At 38.8% G+C, this 20,593-nt stretch overlaps 1 protein-coding gene and 1 long non-coding RNA gene across 16 annotated transcripts in view; one reads left to right on the top strand and one right to left on the bottom strand.

Annotated features, from left to right (window-relative positions):
* Window positions 1-20,593, bottom strand: part of PHF20L1 (PHD finger protein 20 like 1) — an 89,259-nt gene that overhangs the window by 27,694 nt on the left and 40,972 nt on the right. For 14 of the 15 annotated variants that reach the window (XM_078441599.2, XM_060611359.3, XM_078441600.2 and 11 more), the window contains 4 exons: window positions 18,694-18,882; window positions 18,245-18,451; window positions 12,303-12,359; window positions 11,002-11,109 (listed from right to left, as the gene is read on the bottom strand). In XM_078441599.2, the coding sequence (XP_078297725.1) occupies window positions 11,002-11,109; window positions 12,303-12,359; window positions 18,245-18,451; window positions 18,694-18,882 (561 nt within the window). The remainder of the gene's footprint in view (window positions 1-11,001; window positions 11,110-12,302; window positions 12,360-18,244; window positions 18,452-18,693; window positions 18,883-20,593) is intronic. The other variant, XM_078441606.2, reaches the window with a different exon arrangement.
* On the top strand, window positions 18,412-19,475 carry LOC132664548 (uncharacterized). Its single transcript, XR_009603775.2, has 2 exons — window positions 18,412-18,502; window positions 18,676-19,475. It is a non-coding gene; the product is annotated as an uncharacterized LOC132664548 (long non-coding RNA).

The following is a 20,593-nucleotide window of genomic DNA, read 5'->3' as shown; positions in this document are numbered from 1 at the left end:
GCACCGGCAGGATATGCAAAATAACACTCAGTGTTAAGGATGAATTTTCAAAACTCCCTGGTGGTAGTAACTGTAGATTAAAATACGTATCGTATTAGGAACCTGAAGTAGGAATAATGTTTCTGTTTTTGAAGTTGGCTCCATGCCCAAAGTGGGGCTTGAACTCCCCCCCGTGACCCTGACATCAAGAGTCGCATGCTCTACTGACTGGGCCATCCAGGTGCCCCGGAAAAATAATGTGAATGTTTTAAAATTAAGATGTCTTTAAAATTATTTAAAACCCCCCATTTCCAGCTTAAAGACTACCCTCCTAATTTGATCTGGAGAGGAGTGTCACATCCAAGATGAATATAAATAGCCCAGAATAAACTGTCAAAGTGATCATCAATTGCAAGGATGCCGGTGATTATCCAGCACTGCACCTGCTGAGTATAAAGTGCATAAAGAGCAAAGCTTCTGTGCATCTTTAAGTATTTGCCAGGATTCTATCTACAAAGTTAAGATTTTCATTCATAGGTCTGATTTTACTTATTAAAAAAATTTTTTTATACATTTATTTATTTATTTTATTTTTTTTTTTTTAATTTTTTTTTTCAACGTTTTTTATTTATTTTTGGGACAGAGAGAGACAGAGCATGAACGGGGGAGGGGCAGAGAGAGAGGGAGACACAGAATCGGAAACAGGCTCCAGGCTCCGAGCCATCAGCCCAGAGCCTGACGCGGGGCTCGAACTCACGGACCGTGAGATCGTGACCTGGCTGAAGTCGGACGCTTAACCGACTGCGCCACCCAGGCGCCCCTACATTTATTTATTTTTGATAGAGACATAGCACAAGTGGGGGAGGGGCAGAGAGAGAGGGAGACACGGAATCCGAAGCAGGCTCCAAGCTGTCAGCACAGAGCCCAATGCGGGGCTCGACCTCACAGATCATGACCTGAGCCGAAGTCGGACGCTTAACCGACTGAGCCACCCAGGTGCCCCTATCGGTCCAATTTTAATATGTAAAAAAAAAAATAAAGTTCTTTTCTTTTTAATTAAAAAATAAAAATATATTAACGTGTTTTCCAAGATTACTTTTTAATGGCTCTTTAAAACTAGGGTTAGCGGAACACGACTCAGTGGTGCAAATGTCCAATTCTTTCTCCAAGTCTTACTAATCCTGATCAGCCTCCTTTCCTCCAGACCACCACTCCCTGCATCCTCATAAATGCTCTCTCACTGCGTAGCCAAGGGAGGCCCACTCCTCACTTGTTCCCTGCCAGCCCCTCCCTGTTATCTTTCCCCCACTTTCTCGGGACGCTAGCATATTAAGATTGTGTGTCTGCCAGCGAGTCCTGGAACAGACCTGTTGCTGACATGGCACACGGGGACTTGAACAGCCAGCCCTTCCGGCCCTGGGCACTTCCTGTCCCCACCGCAGTACCTAAGGCCACCAAATCCCCATAGCCTCTGGTCACTTGGGAGTTCCCCTGGCCATTTTACCTGCAGTCTGAAGCTTCTCTGACGCCTACATTAGGATTCATCCTCCCGGGAGGGTAATCCTGAATCAAATGGGTTTGTGCTAACTGGTTTTTGTTTCTGAAGTGCCAGAATTTCCTGACTTTAAGGTTCTCTGGAGTCTAGGCCCCACAGAGCTCTACGTGAAGGGGTGGGGTGAGGGGAGAAGGGACAAGGGGCAATGTAGGCACAGGAACGTCCAGACATGTTCGAGACACTCTCTGGAAAGTGGTTTCAAAAAGCTTTTCAATTCTGTTTGATCCTATGTCTTTGTATTTACTCTGGCAGCTTTAGAGATAGAGAATGCAGAAACTTCACAGAGTTAAAAGTCTGAAGAATTTACCATCAATGGGTCACTCTGAAATTTCCCAGTTGGCTTTACAGTTTTTAAAACTGGTTTTTAAAAGTGTTTCATAGGGGCGCCTGGGTGGCTCAGTCAGTTAAATGTCCGACTTCGGCTCAGGTCATGATCTCACGGTTTGTGAGTTCGAGCCCCGCCGCCGTCGGGCTCTGTGCTTACAGCTCGGAGCCTGGAGCCTGCTTTGGATTCTGTCTCCTTCTCTCTCTGACCCTCCCCACTTGTGCTCTGTCTCTCAAAAATAAATAAAAATGAAAAAAAAAAAAAAAAGTGTTTCATAAATATGAAAAAAACCCAGGCAGGACATAAAGCATATCAATAACACAAAATACTTGGGTGCCCATCATGCAGTTTCAGAGAATATTATCATCACTTCTGAAGTTCCCGTTGGTACCATTTTCCGATTTGAACTGATGAATTCCCTTCCCCACCCCAGAGGTTACCAAGGTCCTGAATGTCTGCTCACCATTCTCTTGCTTTTCTTTTCTTTTTTTTTTAAATATGAAATTTATTGTCAAATTGGTTTCTACACACCACCACTGGAAAGTTTCCCATGCTCTTGCTTTTCTTTATGCTTCTGCTACTTTTTGCTACCATATGCTCTTACTATTTTGCATCTCTATCACAGTTTCATGTTACAACTTTTTGATCTTTCCGTAAATAAAATATCACACGTCTTCTTCTTCAATGACTTGATTTTTAGCTCATCATTTTGTTCCTGGGATTCCTGTGGGTATAATTCATTTACTTACAAAGTGATATGGATTCCAAGGAATGGACGTGTGACTTCTGATGGACACCTGGGCCGATGCCAGTGCAGAGACGGACATTCTTGTAAATGCCTCCCGATGGGTCCCGTGAGCTTAGTGAGGCACTGTAGGGACGTGGCAGGCACAACCTGCCGATGGCCGACCGTTTTCCACAGGGTCGGACAGTGGTCTCCACTGCTTCAGCGACATCTGACACGCCCACCTTGTAATTTTCGCCTCTCTAGCAGCTGGGAAAGAGAGTCCACTGGGTTCTCAAAATTACACGAACCCAGCTTCTCATAAGATTGGGCGTCATGTTACATATTCATGTTATCATTTTAAGATTTTCAATTCTGTGAAGTACCTACTAACACCTTTGCCCATATTCACACTGGATATTTTTCTATTTTTCACTTGTAAGTTTGAAGTAGATTCGAATCCTGTGTCAGGTATATAGGTGTTGCAGTATTTTCTCATGGCTTGTGTTGTCTTTTCACTCTATTTAAGGTTTTCCTTTTGTTCTCTGTAAGGGAATTTCTTTTAATTTTTTTTCCCTTTATCTTTTGATATCCCCATTTCCCCATCCCCTGCTTTTGACAACCAATAATCTGTTCTCCATATCTATACGCTGTTCCTTTCTGGTTTTTTTGTTTTTTAAGATTCCACATACAAATGAGAGGATGTGGTATTTGTCTTTCTCTGACTTACTTCATGTAGCATGAGCCCTCAACGTCCATCACGTTCTTACAAAAGGCAAGATTTCCTTCTTTTCCTAAGGACTGACTTGTGTGTGTGTGTATACACCACAATTTCTTTAACCATTCATCCATCAGTGGACACTTAGGTTGTTTCCATATCTTCGCTATTGTGAATAATGCTACAATGAATACGGGGGTGCAAATATCTCTCCAAGTTAGTGTTTTTGTTTTCTTTGGACAAAGAGCCCATGGTAGAATTGCTAGACACGGTAATTCTATTTTTCACGTTTTGATGAACCTCCATACTGTTTTCCACAGTGGCTGCACCAATTTACATTCCCACCAATAGTACACAAGAGTTCCCTTCTCTCCACATTCAAACTAACACTTGTTTTTTTTTGTTTGCTTGTTTTTTTGTCTTTTGACAACAGCCGTTCTAACAGGTGTGAGGCGATATCTCATTGTGGTTTTGATTTGCATCTTTGTACGATTAACGATGTTGAGCATCTTTTCCTGCACCTTTTTTGGCCATCTATCTATCTGTATGTCTTTGGAAAAATGTCTGTTTAGATCTACTGCCCATTTTTTTTTTTAATTGAATTGTATTTCTGCTATTGAGTTGTACGAGTTTTCTATATATTGTGGATATGAGCCCCTTAATAGACGTATATTTACAAATATTTTCTCCTATTCGGTAGGCTGCCTTTTCATTTTGTTGACGGTTTCCTTTGCAGTAAAGAAGCTTTTTAGCAGGATGTTATTTTTGCTCAGTTACGTTTGCTTTTGTTGCTTTTGCTTTTGGTAGCAGATTTAAGAACTCATCACCAAGACCTATGGCAAGGAGATTACCACCTATGTTTTCTTCTAGGAGTTTTATGGTCTCAAGGCTTACATTCACGTCTTTAATCCACCTTCAGTTAATTTTTGTGTTTGGTATAAGATAGTGGTCAAGTTTCATTTTCATGCATGTAGCTGTCCGGTATGCCCAGTGCTACTTATTGAAGACACTGCCCTTTTCCTATTGTATATTCTTGACTCCACGGTCATAAGTTGACCATATATGTGAGATTTTACCTCTGGGTTATATATCTTCCATTAATTTAGGTGTATGTTTTTATGCTACATGCTGTTTTATTTACTGTAGCTTTGTAGTACAGTTTGAAGTCAGAGTGCAATGCCCCCAGCTTTGTTCTTTCTCAAGGTTGCTTTGGCTATTTGGCTTTTTTTGTGGTTCCACACAAACGTTAGGATTATTTATTCCACTTCTCTGAAAAATGCCCTTGGAATGTTGATGGGGATTGTAATGAATCTGTAGATTGTTTGGGGTAGTATGGGTATTTTAACAATACTGATTCTTCTAGGTCACAAGCACAGAATATCTTTCCATTTACTTGCATCTTCTTCAATTTCTTTCATTAACATCTCATAGTTTTGTTGTGGTTGTTTTTTTTAAATACACAGGTCTTTCACTTCCTTGGTTAAGTTTATTTCTAAGTATTTTATTCTTTTTGATACAGTTGTAAATAGGATTGTTTTCTTCATTTCTCTTTCAGGTGGTTTGTTGTTATCGTACAGAAATGCAAGATTTTTGTATATTGATTTGTATCCTGCAAATCTGCTAAATTTGCTTATTAGTTCTAATAGTTTTTTGATGGAGTCTTTAGAGTTTTCTATACTGCTTTGTTGGGCGTTTTTATCATAAATACTGAATATTGTCAAATGCTTTTTCCTCATCTATTGAGATGATATGATTTTTATCCTTTATTTGGTAAATGTAGCATATCACACTGACTTATTTGCAGATGTTGAACCATTTTTGTATCCTTAGAATAAATTCCACTTGATCATGGTGTCTGATCCACTTAGTAGGTTACCGAGTTTGGTTTGGTAACATTTTGTTGATGATTTCTGCATTAGTGTTCCTCAGGGATACTGGCCTGTAATTTTCTTAAAGTGTCCTTATCTGCTTTTGGTACCACCAGGGTAATGCTGGCCTCACAAAACAAGTCTGAAAGAGTTTCCTCCTCTTCTGTGTTTTGGAAGAGTTTGGAAGACTTTGAGAGAAGAGTCTCGTGTTAATTCTTCTTTTAATACCTGGTAGAATTCCCCAGTGAGGCCTGGACTTCTCTCTGTTGGGAGGTTTTTGATTACGATTCAATCTCCTTACTAGTAACCAGTCGATTGAGATTTTCTATTTCATTTTATTTAGTGCTGGTAGTTAGTATGATTCTAGGAATTTATCCATTTCTTCTAGGTGGTCCAATGTGTTGGCATATAATTGCTCACAATAGTGCCTGACAAATCTTTAAATACATGACATCAGTTGTAACATCTCCTGTTCCATTCTATTTATTTGATTCTGCTCTTTTCCTGGTAAATCTAGTTAAAGGCTTATCAATTTTGTTCGCTTTTTCAAAGTACCAGTATCTTAGTTTTGCTGATTTTGTCTACTGTCTTTTGGGTCTCTATTTCATTGATTTCTGCTCTAATCTTTATTATTTCCTTCCTTCTACTACATTTGGGCTTTGTTTCTTCTGCTATTTCTATTTCCTTGAGATGAATAGTTAGGTTGAGACTTTTCTTGTTTCTTGAAGTAAGCATTTATCCCTAGGAACTCCTGTCTTACAACTGTTTTTGTGGGGTGCCTGGGTGGCTCAGTCGGCTAAGCGTCAGACTTCAGCTCAGGTCATGATCTCACAGTTCATGAGTTCAAGCCCCGCATCGGGCTCCATGCTGACAGCTTGGAGCCTGCCTCAGATTCTGTGTCTCCCTCTCTCTCTGCCCCTCCCCTGCTCATGCTCTCTCTCTCAAAAATAAAAAAACATTAAAAAAAATTTTTTTTAATTGTTTTTGCTATAGCTCCCAAATTTTGGCGTATTTTCATTTTCGTTTGTCTTGAGGCATTTTATTTCTCCTTTGATTTCTTCTTTGACTCCCTGATTGTTCAGGAGTATGTAGTTTAATCTCCACGTATTTGTGAAGTTCCCAGTTTTCTCCATTTAATTCATTTCTAGTTTCATACTATTTATTGTGATCAGAAAAGATGCTTGATAGGATTTAAATCCCCTTAAATTTATTAAGATTTCTTTTGTGGCCTAACATCTGATCTAACCTGGAAAATGTTCCGCGTTCACTTGAGAAGAATTTGTTATCTGCTCCTTTGGGACAGAATGTTCTAATAGATCTGTTAAGTCCATCTGATCTAACATGTCATTTAAGGTGGTTTCCTTGTTGATTTTCAGTCTGGATGGTCTATCCATTGATAGAAGTGGAATGTTAAAAATACCCTACTATTATTGTATTGCTGTGTACTTCTCCCTTTAGATCTGGCAATAGTTGCCTTCTGTATTTAGGTGCTCCTATGTAGGATGCATAAGTATGTATGAATTTCGTATCCTTTTGTTGGACTGACCCCTTTATCACTATGTGGCACCTATCTTTGCCTCTTATTACTGCCTGTTTTCAAGTCTATTTTGTCTGATAGGAATATAGCTACTCCAGCTTTCTTCTGATTTCCATTTGCATGAATTATCTTTTCACCTTCTGGGACCCCCATAAGGTAGTTAGTCCATGTGATGTTGTCCCATAGCCCCTTAATCTATTGTAACTTGTTTTCATTTTTTCTTTTGGCTGCTCTGACTGGATGAGTTCTGCTGCTCTGCCTTTGAGTTCATGGATCCTTTCTTCTGCTTTATCTAGTTGTCGCTGGACCCCTCTCAAGGGTAACCCGCCAATCTCAGTCTAGTCAAATTTTCAACCCCTTTCTTTAAGATTAGCACTTTTTGTTTAGAAATCCTTCCCTACTCAAAGATCATAAAGATGCTTTCCCATACTGCCTTTCAAAGTTTTACAGTTTTGTCTTCCACACATTTCATCGTTAATCATCCTGGAACGGATTTCTGGGTATGGTGTTAGGTAGCAGTCCAATTTCATTTTTATGGAATAAAACTGTTCTCATACCAATTACTGAAAAGCTCACCCTCTATCTAATCTAAGAATGCCAGCTCTGTACAAACCAAGGTTTTATATCTGTATATGTTTTGCATGAGCCTGTCCTCAATCAATACATCTATTCTTTCCCAATGCCTCACTGCCTTAAACTATTGTGAAATGGTAATTCTTCTCTTCGTTCTTCTTCAAGATTGGCTATTTTATTTTAGGCTCTTTACCACTGTTAAGTTTTAAGATCAGCACTGAACCTGTAAATTTATTTAGCATGAAGTGACATCTTCTCAATATTGAATCTACTAACCAATGAACGTGAATTATCTCCCATGTATCTGGTCCTTCTTTAATGTTTCTAAATAAAGTTTTATAACCAGCTAGTCGTAACTTTTTTTGCTAAGTGTAAGGACACATGGATGTATCAAATGGTTTTTCTACACATAGAAAGACAGTAATGTTTGTTGCCCTTCAACTGTTACTGTGGTGAATTTCACCAACGGATTTTCTAATGTCAAACCAACTGTGCATTCCAACCCTATGTGGTCATAGGTTTTAATACATTGCTGGACTTAATTCCATAACATTTGCTTGTGAGTTCTGTATCTGTGTCCACAAATGAGAAATGCCCGGAACTGAGCTTTCCCATACTGTTCTCTTCTGATTTTGAGCCAAGTTATTTAAATAATCTAAAATGAGTTCGGAGTTGTATTAGTTTCCTAGGGCTGCCCCGACAAACTATCACAAACTTGGTGGATCAGAACAACAGAAGTTTATTCTGCCATAGTTCTGAAGGCCAGAAGTCAAAAATTCGGTGTCAACAGGCCCCTCTCCCTCACAAGTATCTAGGGGCAAATCCTTCCTTGCCTCTTGCGGTGTCTGGTGGCTCGAGTGCCCTGGCTTGGGATGGCATCACTCCGATCGCTGCCTGTGTCCTCACACGGCCTTCTCCCCTGTGGGTTCCAAATCTCCCCCTCCTTTTCATTGGCTCTAGTATCCACTCAAATCCCAGATGATCTCCTTCTTTTATTTTTTTTTAATTTTTTTTTAACATTTATTTATTTTCAAGAGACAGAGAGAGACAGAGTGTGAGTGGGGGAGGGGCAGAGAGAGAGGGAGACACCGAATCCGAAGCAGGTTTCAGGCTCTGAGCTGTCAGCGCAGAGCCCAACGGGGGGCTCGAACCCACCGACTGTGAGATCATGACCTGAGCTGAAGTCGGACGCCTAAATGACTGAGCCACCCAGGCGCCCCCCAGACTATCTCATTCTTTTTTTTTTTTTAATGTTTATTTATTTTTGAGACAGAGAGAGACACAGCATGAATGGGGGAGGGCCAGAGAGAGAGGGAGACACAGAATCTGAAGCAGGCTCCAGGCTCTGAGCTGCCAGCACAGAGCCTGACGCGGGGCTCGAACTCACGGACCGTGAGATCGTGACCTGAGCCGAAGTCGGTCGCTTCACCGACCGAGCCACCCAGGCGCCCCCAGACTATCTCATTCTTAATCACATCGGCAGAGATCTTACTTCTAAATACAGGCACATTCACAGGTACAAGGACCGAGAGTTAGACGTAGATTTTCGAGGGACACTATTCTCCCTACTAAAGGAATGTTCTCTTTTTTTAAATTCTGAAATAATTTATGTAAGTTTGGAATAATCTATTCCTTTAACAGTTGGTAAAAACTGGCAACAAAACTTTTTGGGTCGGGGCTTTTTCTTTGTGGCAAGATTTTAAAATACTAATTAAATTTCTTTTCAGGTTTGAGGACTATTCAGGTTGATACCTCTCAAGTTCACTGCATAAGGTTGTTTATATTTTCTTCGTTTTAGGTCTGGAACATCTGTAGTTCTATTCCCTTTGGTTTCTAATCTCACTTATTTGTGCATTTTGTCTTTCTTCCTTAACCAGTGTTCCCAGTGGTTTGCTCATTCTGTTAGTTTTTAATCAATTAATTTTGGCATTTTTTATTTGTTTCTAGAATTTTATTTGTAGTTCACTAATTTCTACTCGAATGTTTATTTACTAGTACTTTTTTTGAACCTGCTCATGTCAAACTTCTTAAGCTAAAGGCTTAGTTGACTTTCAGCCTTCTTTTCTAACAAAAATATCTATGACAATACATATTCTTCTGGAAGTGCCATCTTAACCACATTCTCAAGTTTCGATATGTAATTTCATCATCTCGTAAGTTCTTAACATCTCACCTTCCTTCTGATACCATTCTCTGATCCACGAATTATTTAAAAATGTGTGGCATGATTTCTAAACATACGAGGTTTTTCTAGTTATCTTTTTAACACTGACTTAACTCTACCGCAGTCAGCAACCATAGTCTGCGTCACCCCATCTCTAGAGAGTGCTGACATCTGCTCAGGGCTGTCGCCAGTCATCTTTAATACCTGCTGGCGACTGAGAAAACCCTTCGGCTCTGCAGCTGCTGAGTTCAGCGTCCCTGACAGGAGCTGTGAGGTCACCTGTGCTGCCACCACCTTTCTTTTCCTTACAGAATACTTTTGAGTTTTGTTCATTAATTACTACGAAAGATATGATGAATTTATTCAGTAATAAAATGTGGAAATTTTACATCTAGAAAGATATAAAGTGAATTGAACATTTCCCATTACATAGTCGCCTATCTCTAGAAATGATTTTTCCTTTAATGACTATTTTCTTTGACATGAATGTATCTACTCCAACTTTCCTCTGGGTTTGTATTTGCTCACATTTTTTCCCATGCTTTCCCCCCACCCCCAACATTGCTGTCCTCTCTATTCCTATATTTAGATTGGTCTGTTAAAAATAACCTTTAACTGGATTTTTTAAATCAATTATGATCATCTCTCTCACTATAATTATGGATATATTTGGATTTATGTCTACTATTCTATTTTGTAATTTGTATTTTTCTTCTTTGATGTTTTTCTTTCTGTATCACCTTCCTTTGGATGGGTTTTTCATTACATTTTCTTACTGTTACTCTGGAAATTATACCCCATGTTTCCATCCTTTTAGTATTCATGTTAGCAATTCTACACTGCAGATTTAACCTGTAGGAGTCTTCAAGCAATACATTTCTTTCTTTTCCTCTTCCAAAACAAGACCTTTAAAACACTGAAATACACATATGCCCTTCTCAATTTAAAAGCTGTTATTATTGGTACACATTTCTGTTCTCTAACATTTTGTTGTTTCTGCCCACAACTCAAAATGATTTATATAATCAATGTTCAGATTTATTCATGTATTTACATTTTCTTTGCTTATCATTTCTTCTGACATCTCAAACACTCCTTTGTCATCATTTTCCTTCAGCCTTCAAGTACAGGATTAAGAAGATATCCTTTAGACAGGCTATTGATAATAAAAATCATTTTTTCAACTGTTTCTACAAATGGCTTTATTTAATCCTCACTTTTGAAAGCTAATTCTAGGGATTGTAATTCTCAACTGAAAATAATTCCTTCAGTATACTGAAGCATACTTGACAAGGGTATCTAGTCCACCATAATGCCGGAAATGAAAATCTCTAATCGGCTGTGATGACTGGTGTACAGATGGATTAATTCACAGACTACAGTGAACACTGTTACAGATTTTCAAAACTGGCAAAAGCCAAAGACAATCTACAGGGACTTCCCAGGTCCTCAACAACATGAGGATCTTGTCCTATCTCCATTTTGGTGGAAGAACACAGAAAAAGCGACAGAATCTGAGAATTTTAAGAAACAGTAATCACCATTTTAGCGTACTTACCATGCTGCTTGGATTTCTTTTTCTTTTTCTTTTTCTTCTTCTGTTTTGGTTTGTAGTGATCTTTGTCTTTCTTCTCTTTTCTTTCCTTATCCTTCTCTCTTCTCTTACCTACATGACAGGAGTGACAAAGTTAGCCATCGTGACTGATCTTGAGTCGTTGCTCTGTGGTTAACCTAAAAGCAGCATTTATGTTTTAATCAGCTATTCCAGTCACCTGCCCAGTGGATGGATTCAATTAAACTGTTCCTGTCATGGGTCTGGAACTCCTGATTAGCTTATTGGGCTCTAAGAGGGGGTCTTCATTAGCAGTGTTGAGAAATCCCAACTCCTGACACCTTGAAGTTAACACAGACAGTAGTTAAAATCTTAAATGAGTAATATACTCAGTTCCCTGATGTGGCAAGAAAGAAATTCCATAATTTAAGAAAGACCTGACTGAGGAGACTCAGCATTTCCACGGAGAATTGAATGAGAAAATATATCAGATTTTAAAAAGAACGTAATGAAATTCTTTCCTTTGGAAAAATAAAAAACTAGATCGATCCGTAAGTAATTCCTTCAGTCTTCCAACACTTCCCCAGTGTGTACAATGAAGGCTAGGAACACAGTGCAAAAACTTACTTAATTAAACTGATTTTTCCCCCAAAGTTTAAAATACCCTTCTTCCCATTCACGTGTACTTTAAAAAAAAAGGAATGGATGTGAAAGCAATATCCTAGGGTATTCTACTTAAAACGGACTCATCACATATACTCAACTATTGTTCCAAATCAGAATGATGTAGCCTACAATTTATCAAACATATTTAATCCACTCTCAGGGACCCAACTCCAGCTGGCTAATCTACAGAATATTTGAGACTATCATCCATTACTGTAAAATGTTTCATTATTATAGCACAGAAGACAGAAAAGAAAGCAGAAAACTCACTGACGTTTTTATAAGGTCAGTTAAAGAAGAAAGTCTGAAAAAAATGACTCTTTTAATTTACCATCCACGCCCTAAGTCCCAACAATATTAGACGGTGGCTTATTTTTAAAGAGCCATCCTACAAAGATGTTCAGAAACACAAAATTCTCAGAGGAAGCCTTCGACTCCGTCAACAAAAAATACACATAATACTATGAAAATATGTGTTTAAGAAATACGTATGTGGAACTGAACAGCACTGATAAATACGAACCCGGATGGTCACTGACACCTACAGGAGCACTAACGGGTAAAAAGTAGGGGACAGACTACGTCCTCCCGCTGCCAAGCCATCTATAGTCTTTTGCTTAAAGATTACTTTCTGTTCATACCAAATGCTGTTGAGCTTTTTTCTTCCAATTTCACTTTTTTTTCTGTTTTCGATAGTCCTGCAGGTTTAGGGGAAAAATACGTTAAGTTTAGTCAGAAGCGGTTAAAAGTAGGGGACAATAGTTTACATTACAAGTGCTCACAGAAGTCTACTTAAGACTCTTTTCTCCTAAGGGTCTACGTCATTTTATCGCCTGGACTAGTAACAAAGAGGTGGGACTTCTCGCTCCCCAAAACTGATACACGAAGGATGATTTTTGTTTCTTCATACTACCCACGTTAAAGTCTTGGCTGCACCATTTGTTAACTGTTTGGCCTTGAGCAAATCATTTAATTCGTCTGTGCTTCGGTTTCCTTCTCCGCCAGATAGGAATGACTATCTCACATCGTTATCAGAATTATGTGAGTCAAAATCCGTAAGATGTTTAGACCAGTGTTTGACTAATAATAATCAGTGTTTTTTGTTTTTTTGTTTTTTCAGTTTCTCCTCCGTGGTGGGGTAATAACTGAAGACTACATCCTTTTTAGAAAGAGCACGAACATGGGTTCAAACATTTAAAAAGACAGATGAATGCACTGAGCAATCAGTAAAGATCTCTTCTGGCATCACAGCCTTTGGCAATCCTGAGACTGAAATGCACCCAAGTGGTAGGTCCGTGGAACATTCCTGTTTCTGTGACAATTATGACACGAATGCTCTTTAGGTCATCCAGAGGAAAAATTAAACTTCTTATTAAAGGATAGTGGTTTTCAACAAATCTGTTTAAAATTTTTAAACTGATATTTAACTTCTGTTGCCTAAACTAAGCTAGTACCTTTGAACTCCATCATGAATGTGTTGTTAGGTAATGATAAAAGCCAAAACAATTATTTTACAAATCATTTTTGGTCTTTCTCTAAAAGGAAAACACAGAGGCCTATTTGCACATTAAAAATACTCAACCTTAATGATTTGGGTACTATTAACTAATATCCCAAAATATCTTTTCAACCAGTACTCTCAATAACAGTATAGCTGACACACCGACATTTAACCAAGCTTCTCAACTCAATACTCAATCGTTTCCAATGCTAATATCTTATGTGTATCTGAGGTTAATCTAAGAGAAATATTAAAGTACATTTAATGTACAATTTCGGTCTATTATGCTTTAATATCGCCATTTACAAAGCTGCTGATTTTTCAAGACATTCCAATACAGAATCAAAAAAAAAAAAAAAAAAAAGCTAGCACCTTACTTCAAATATTTTATACAATTTAAAAACTTAATAGAAATACAAAAATACCACTCAAATTGAATTAAATGTTAATAAGACTCTAATAAGTTTTAAATTAAGTAAGAATACTGATAGTCTCCGTGACAAAAAACAAAAAATCTTTCACAAGAAAAAAAATGAAAGGAACATCAGCACAAAGAGAAATACAACTGAATTTCCTTACTATCAAGACTCCTGAACAAATGCATCACTTCCTTTAATAATTACTGTTTATTGGGGCACCTGGGTGGCTCGGTCGGTTGAGCATCCGACTTCGGCTCAGATCATGATCTCACAGTTGGTGGGTCCGAGCCCCACATTGGGCTCTGTGCTGACAGCTCAGAGCCTGGAGTCTGCTTCGGATTCTGTGTCCCCCTCTTTCTCTGTTCCTGCCCCTGCTTGTGTTTGCTCTCTCTCTCTCTTTCTCAAAAATGAATAAACTTTAAAAAAAAACTTTACAAAAATAATAACTGTTTATTAACTACTAATTACCGCACCGTAAAAAGTCTACGTGTTTGATGCGTTTTGCTTGAAAATAATAAGACATTTACAAGACCGAGACTGAGAAAGAAGCTTTCCCAGTCCTCAGTGATGGCACACGCAAGCTTCTCGACTCAATACTCGGGAGCAGCACTTGATCTTGATTATTGCCTTGAAGGTCTCCCCCCGTCCCGGGCACTGAATCCAGGGTGATTCAAAGGAAAACTGCTTCCTGGGCTGCCTGTGGGAACCCTCAGGTACTCGGAGGACAAATGCACTGGCTGGGAGCGTCTGCTCCGGAACACTCTGGAACACGGGAACACGGGCCGGCAAAACACAACAGTGTTGTCTGCAGGATCAGGTCTACGTACACTTTTCACATGTTCCAGCGGTTCCTAAACCTTTAGATTTCTCAACTGATACGATTTCAGACGTAACACTGAGGGGCTGACAAAGGGACGTCAACATTTTATGTAAGCATAGATATTAAAATATTCATACGTGCAATAATGATGGCTGGACTTCTAAAAACACACCTAAGTAGACAAACAAAATTGATCTGTTCTAGAATTCAAGAGAAAAAACTGTTTTACGAGAAGTTCATTCCCTCATCCTTGGATTCCCCGTGTGCTGGAATTTGGGAGCCAAATAATGAGGCCTTCGATTTATTGAAGTGTGATTTTTAGGCTGAATTTTTTCAACACAACATTCTCTTCAAACAAAATATGACAGGAGAGTCTAACACAGACTACAAAAGCCGAAAATATGAGCAATGGAAACAGACGGGGCCCTTCAGGGAGGTAGGTCTCTGAACCGTGTCTGCCTGCGCACGACGGAAAACCCGGCGGCGCGCACTGGTTTCTCAAGCCCCTTCCAGGAGGCTGAGTATCTGTAATTCCTCTGGCTGGAAAACGAGGCTATCCCTGAGCCTCTCCATGGAAACCCCAGGCTCCATAGGGGCCGGACACATTTGGTGTGGGAGTAGAAGCAGATTGTGGGGTCCCTGGCTGTAGTTTTGTTTTGCCCAATTCTGAAATAAATAAATCAAATAACAAGGGAAGACACTGAAAAACACTTAAAAAACCCCAAGTCTCTTACAGAGTAAATGCAAAGTCGAGGCAAGGCACTGGACTAAAACTCATCTATTTAAAGTGCCAGCACTGCACCACAGCACAGGCAAGCGGCCCACGCGTCAGAGGTTCTGTGATAATTACTGGCTCGCCCTTCCGTCCACTGAGCTTCAACATCTTCGAACTCCTTAAAGAGGCTGGAGTAATTCAGTATTTGCTACACGCACACTCGGTAGGTAAATGAGAAAATGAGCAAACGTTTCCAGATGGTAACAAAACTAAGACTCATCCTAACCTAAAACTGGTCGGCTCCATTACATACAGCACTCTAATAGTAAAATGAGAACAAAGGCATCGGTTTTTACCAGGGTACCGCTGGTGTTTTTTGGTAACGTGGGCAGCAGTAGCACTCTTAACCCAGACTAGACAGAATGTGGGCACGCTCGCCCGTGAAAGAACGCAGAAGGATGGCCTCGAACGCCTCATCTCTACCGTGAAAGGTTTTAACCTTTCAGAACAGGTGTATGTGATAATTTGCATAATCTCATGAATCCTTTACCAGGACTGCTAAACTCAACAGTGTGTGTACCTCGGACACATGAATAATAAACATCTAAGTCTGCTCACCTATTTCCCAGCTTATGACTAACATCCTCCTCATCTTCAACAACCCAAGAGTTTCAATCTGACAAAAACACCCCAGGAAAAGTCTTTGACTCAAGTTCGAGTAAATAAGGCTTGCTATGGAAGTAACAAAATTTCCTCTTATTAATGAAGATGGAAACCAACCAACCAAGCATACATGCATATATTAAAAAAACAACAAAACACGACAGAAACAAAAACAGCTGTCACTGTGATTCTACATGAAAGACTACAGAAGTCCAACAAGACTGCAAAACAGTGGAAAGAAGGTAGGAAACAAAACTGGTAAGAGATAAAAGCATGCCAACGACTCAGAATGTTAATGCAAGTCAGAGAGGCTCACAAAGTTTTAATAAAAAGGCGTCCAATTAGAATACGACCTGAATTTCACTACTTCCTCCAAAAATAAAAAATTACAAGAAGTAACAGAAATAAATCAGAACCCCCATCATGCCACATTCGGATACTGTGTCTGTGTTCAACCCTCTAATAAACGGCCTTTCAGTAATTAACATTTAAACCATGCACTTCCTTGATTTAAGCAATGAAGGTTGCCAGCTGTCGGCACACCCAGAAGATCCTCACCCATCAACGCATCTACAAATTCGTCGTCTTACAAATCTCAGCTCCTCTCTACCATTCACTTTTCCAGAATACTGTCCTACTACTTTGATCTTCTCAAAGTTATCTCTAAGTCTTAAAAAAGAGAAGAATATTATGCCTTCCCACCCCCCCCACACACTATTATGAGAAACAAGAACCACACCCCAGTCGTAATTAGCAGTAAGTAAGTCCGCAAATAAGCTAGAAATTCTAACAAAAGACGAGGCTAATACTCTGGTTAGAAGTAAAGTCATTTCAACCAAGGATTCCACTTCATGTGCAATCACTACTTTGACATTTTAGGATATGTAATCTAAAATCACTCTTCATTACATAGCTGTTTACATTGGTCTACGTTTCAGTCACGTTACGATTAGAATATATATGTATATATTTAAAGAAAATACAAATATCGTCAAAGGCACGTCTGAAAATAATTTCCCCAATGGATATAGATTATAACTTTAACATACTTTTCATATATTCAGTACCGCGAAAAAGTCCAGATTATTCACCAACTGTGTAAGACCTTCATCAGGAAAATATCTCAGAGAGTCAAGGTAATTCAGGAATTTTGTGGGAAAAGGGAAAAGAAAAATTACCCGAAGGATAGAAGGGGCTTGGAAAAAAGTCAACAGGCAACGGATCGGACTTGGGAAATGACAAATGTCTCAAAACCTATAAATCTTCACATTTGGGCACTGGAATTTTTAATATATTTTTTTTTTTTCAACGTTTTTTTATTTATTTGTGGGACAGAGAGAGACAAAGCATGAACGGGGGAGGGACAGAGAGAGAGGGAGACACAGAATCGGAAACAGGCTCCAGGCTCTGAGCCATCAGCCCAGAGGGGCACTGGAATTTTTAAACAAAATACAGAAACAAAATGACTTCAATCTTTGTTGATAAAATCAAACTGCAGAAAACTGTGTATTTAATATTACGTTTTTACTTTGAAAGAAGGTAAAGGCAGTAATCTAAAAGGTAAGTTACTTCAATCATTTTATTTTCATACGTGCCACCGCCAGGAAAGAGCAAGCTCTGTTTTCTGCTTCCTCTGATGAGTTGGTAGAGAAAGTGAGTGCAGGGCGGGTGCTATTAAAACAATCAGCCCTCATGCTCTGGGCTGCAGATCAAGAAACAGTCTTACATTTTTCTCCAGCTCTGAACTGGCTCAATTCCGACTTCCTTCATCCCTCTATCTCCAAATTAGTAATTTACTAGAAGAACATATGAAGTTAGTATTCACCTTTTTTAAATCCTATATACTCTTTGGTTGAGGTTAAAATCTTCTAAGACTTCCGAATAAAATAATGTAACCATATCATAGGTTACAGTATCATAAAACTGTCCCCAAAATGTGTTACTGGCTGCTTTTGCACATTAGGCTCCCCAGATGACTTCGTAACAAAGGACATTTAAATTACGGAGAGTGTGCCTGCAAATAGGGGGTTATGTTTAAGGTATACAGTTAAATTGAAGCCACGTGTTTCTTAAATACTAAATTCTATTCAAACCCTTAAACCCGAATACCGATCCCATTAGGTATTTTCTGGCTTCAAACCCAAGAACTTATGTCATTACAGTCAGCTCTAACAATTCCTATTTTTAATTAAAAACAAAAACAGGATATAAGAAAGAAGCAAGGAGAAGGAAGTAGATTAAAATGACAAAACAGGAAGTCAGTCCAGGGAGGCTGATGGTAAATGATTGCACAAAAGAACTTTAAAGTGAAACCCTCTCTCCCGTAGACGTTACACAAGAGCATCTATGAAGAGGAATTACATGTTAAAGTCACGGAAGCCAACATCAGAGCGTCTATGCCCTCTAAGTGCAAGCCTACCTCCTTATAAAATGAATCTTTATTTTTATTATTATTATTTTTTTACCTGATGCTGTTGGAGCTCCTTTTCCATCAGCTATCGCTCTGGACGAGGGATTCGTAAGCATCTGTGCGTCTTCCTTTTCTGGCCTGGGACATTCATGAGGACAAACGGGCTCTGGGGCGGGCGGTGCCGAAACTTCCGAGGCACGACTTAAGTCAAGAGGGAGACAGGGTCCCAGCTTCTGGAGTGGCAAATGTGCAACATCGGGCACTACACAAGATAAAGGATGTAACAGAATATTAACAGAGGTCGACGGGCTCAGTAAGTATCAATGTGGAGTAAAACGTTATCTGCGTCAAATCGCGCCTGACCTAAGGGCACTCAATAAATATTTGTAAACAAAGTGCTTTTAAGTCTAAAAGATGGAAGAAGGAAAAAGTAGTAACTTCTTAACATTCTAATAATCTTTATCTCTTTTATGTTTGGTTCTATAGGAAATCAATATACATTACCCTCTGGTACTGAAGACTCTTGCTGATTCTGAGAACTGATGGAGAACATGCTCGCATCAGTGGCTGGAGAGGGAGGAGACACCTTTTCTATGGAATCATCAGGCATGGGCAAGGTGGCTAAGCGCTGAGATCTTCTTCTCCGCTCACTATGCTTGAAAGGTCTAGGGGGGTTCACAGGCTGTGGAGAACCTAGAAAAAGATCTTCAATGTTCACGAAGCAGATACATGCCAGGATCATCTTATAATATTTAAGGAGATAAATGGGAAAAATGATTCAAATTCTGCCCTCTGATGGTGTTAGGTATCCACAAGGAACGGCATGTTCCAAAAGTAATCAAAGGCAAAAACTGTGCCCTCATTCACAAAAAGCTAATCAAAACTTCTAAGGTCTAAGGCCTACTAGAACCAAAAGAAAATAACATGGAACATGGATTTCAGGTAGTTTCCCAAGTGACAGTCTACAGTTAATTCTCTAATTGTAGATCATTGTGTTAGTTGCCATTCTTCCTTTGGGAAAATAGTCTGTATAGCTGAGATTTTAAAAAAAATTAAATATATATATAGATAGAAAGATAGATAGATCTCTTTAGCTACATTACAAATCTAGAAACTCTAAGGGACAAAAAGGCAGGGGGCATAGGTGACAAAAATCTGACATGCATTGTAGAGTCAGTGCTTTACTTGCCAAAATAAAACTAACGTACATTAAGTTTATCCCACCCTCGTTCCCACAAATGGATTTTTATAAACATTTTGGGCCTGATTCATTAAAAAAAATTGAACACAAACAACTTTAAGTACTTATTATAGGCAAATAATGAGGACTTTAAAATATAACACTGTTCTTGCCCTCATTTTTTTTTTTTTTTTTTAAATAACTAATTTGGTGGGTCAATTAAGCATCTTCTAGCTAGGTAACACAAAAGTTTGGAAATCTGTGGGCTTTTTTTTAACCTTTAGTTTTCTTCTTTCTACGGGGCATGTAAACATGTTGAAGAATTTAGAACAGACAGGATTACACAGGCCAATATACTCATGCTAACTTAGAAGGAGGAAATAAGAGTGGTTGATGCTTTGGGTACTTAAAAATCATATTACAAAAATAAAAAAAAAAAAAAGACATGGTGATAATTGAAAAAAGAATGAAAGAATAAAATTCAATTGCTGTAACACTGTGGCTATAATACCAAAATATAAAACCATTTCAAAATAAAATACTTATCAATGTCACGTGACATTGTGGTGACTACTAACAACATTATGTTATTTCGTGGTAAATGCCAAAATGAAATGAAGCTTATGAGGAAACAACGGAGTTTTTCTGTTCCCATTCTCCCTACCCATTTATTAAAAAGAACAAAACCAAAACAAAACACAAAAAAAATACCAACGCCTGCTCAAAAATTCAAAAATACAGTTTGGTAGAAAATATGGCAACTGAATTGGGAGAAAGAGACTATATTTGGCTGATGAAAGTCTCCTCGATGCCAACATTTTTAATTGTTGTAGAAAACATGATATGGAAGAGTTCCTAAGAATATGTGTCTTCACTTACGAATCAGGATACTAGTTCGCTTGTGTGAACTGACAAAGGGAAGTATCTTTTATCCAGCGACTTCCCAGGTCACAGCTTTTCAAACCGTCTCTAACTTAGAATACGGAACTAACCGGAGAAGCAGAGGGTCCATACAAATCTCCATTTATATATCCAGACCCACGTTGGAAGGCTATTTTTAAAAAGACTAAGTTAACTCTTGAAAGATCAGTGGTACTGAAACAGTAAAATCTTTAAAAATAAGATGAAGGAAGCGTTCTTCTCCCTTCCTCGGTAAGAATACACGGAAGTCTGAACTCCAAATCCCAGAACAAGAATGAATAAAACCTATCGCGGGGGGCTACA

Source organism: Panthera onca, chromosome F2 (assembly GCF_046562875.1).
Source record: "Panthera onca isolate mPanOnc1 chromosome F2, mPanOnc1 haplotype 2, whole genome shotgun sequence".
Lineage (NCBI taxonomy): Eukaryota > Metazoa > Chordata > Mammalia > Carnivora > Felidae > Panthera > Panthera onca.
The sequence above is the reverse complement of the archived record's forward strand: the minus strand, read 5'-3'. Positions and strand labels throughout refer to the sequence as shown.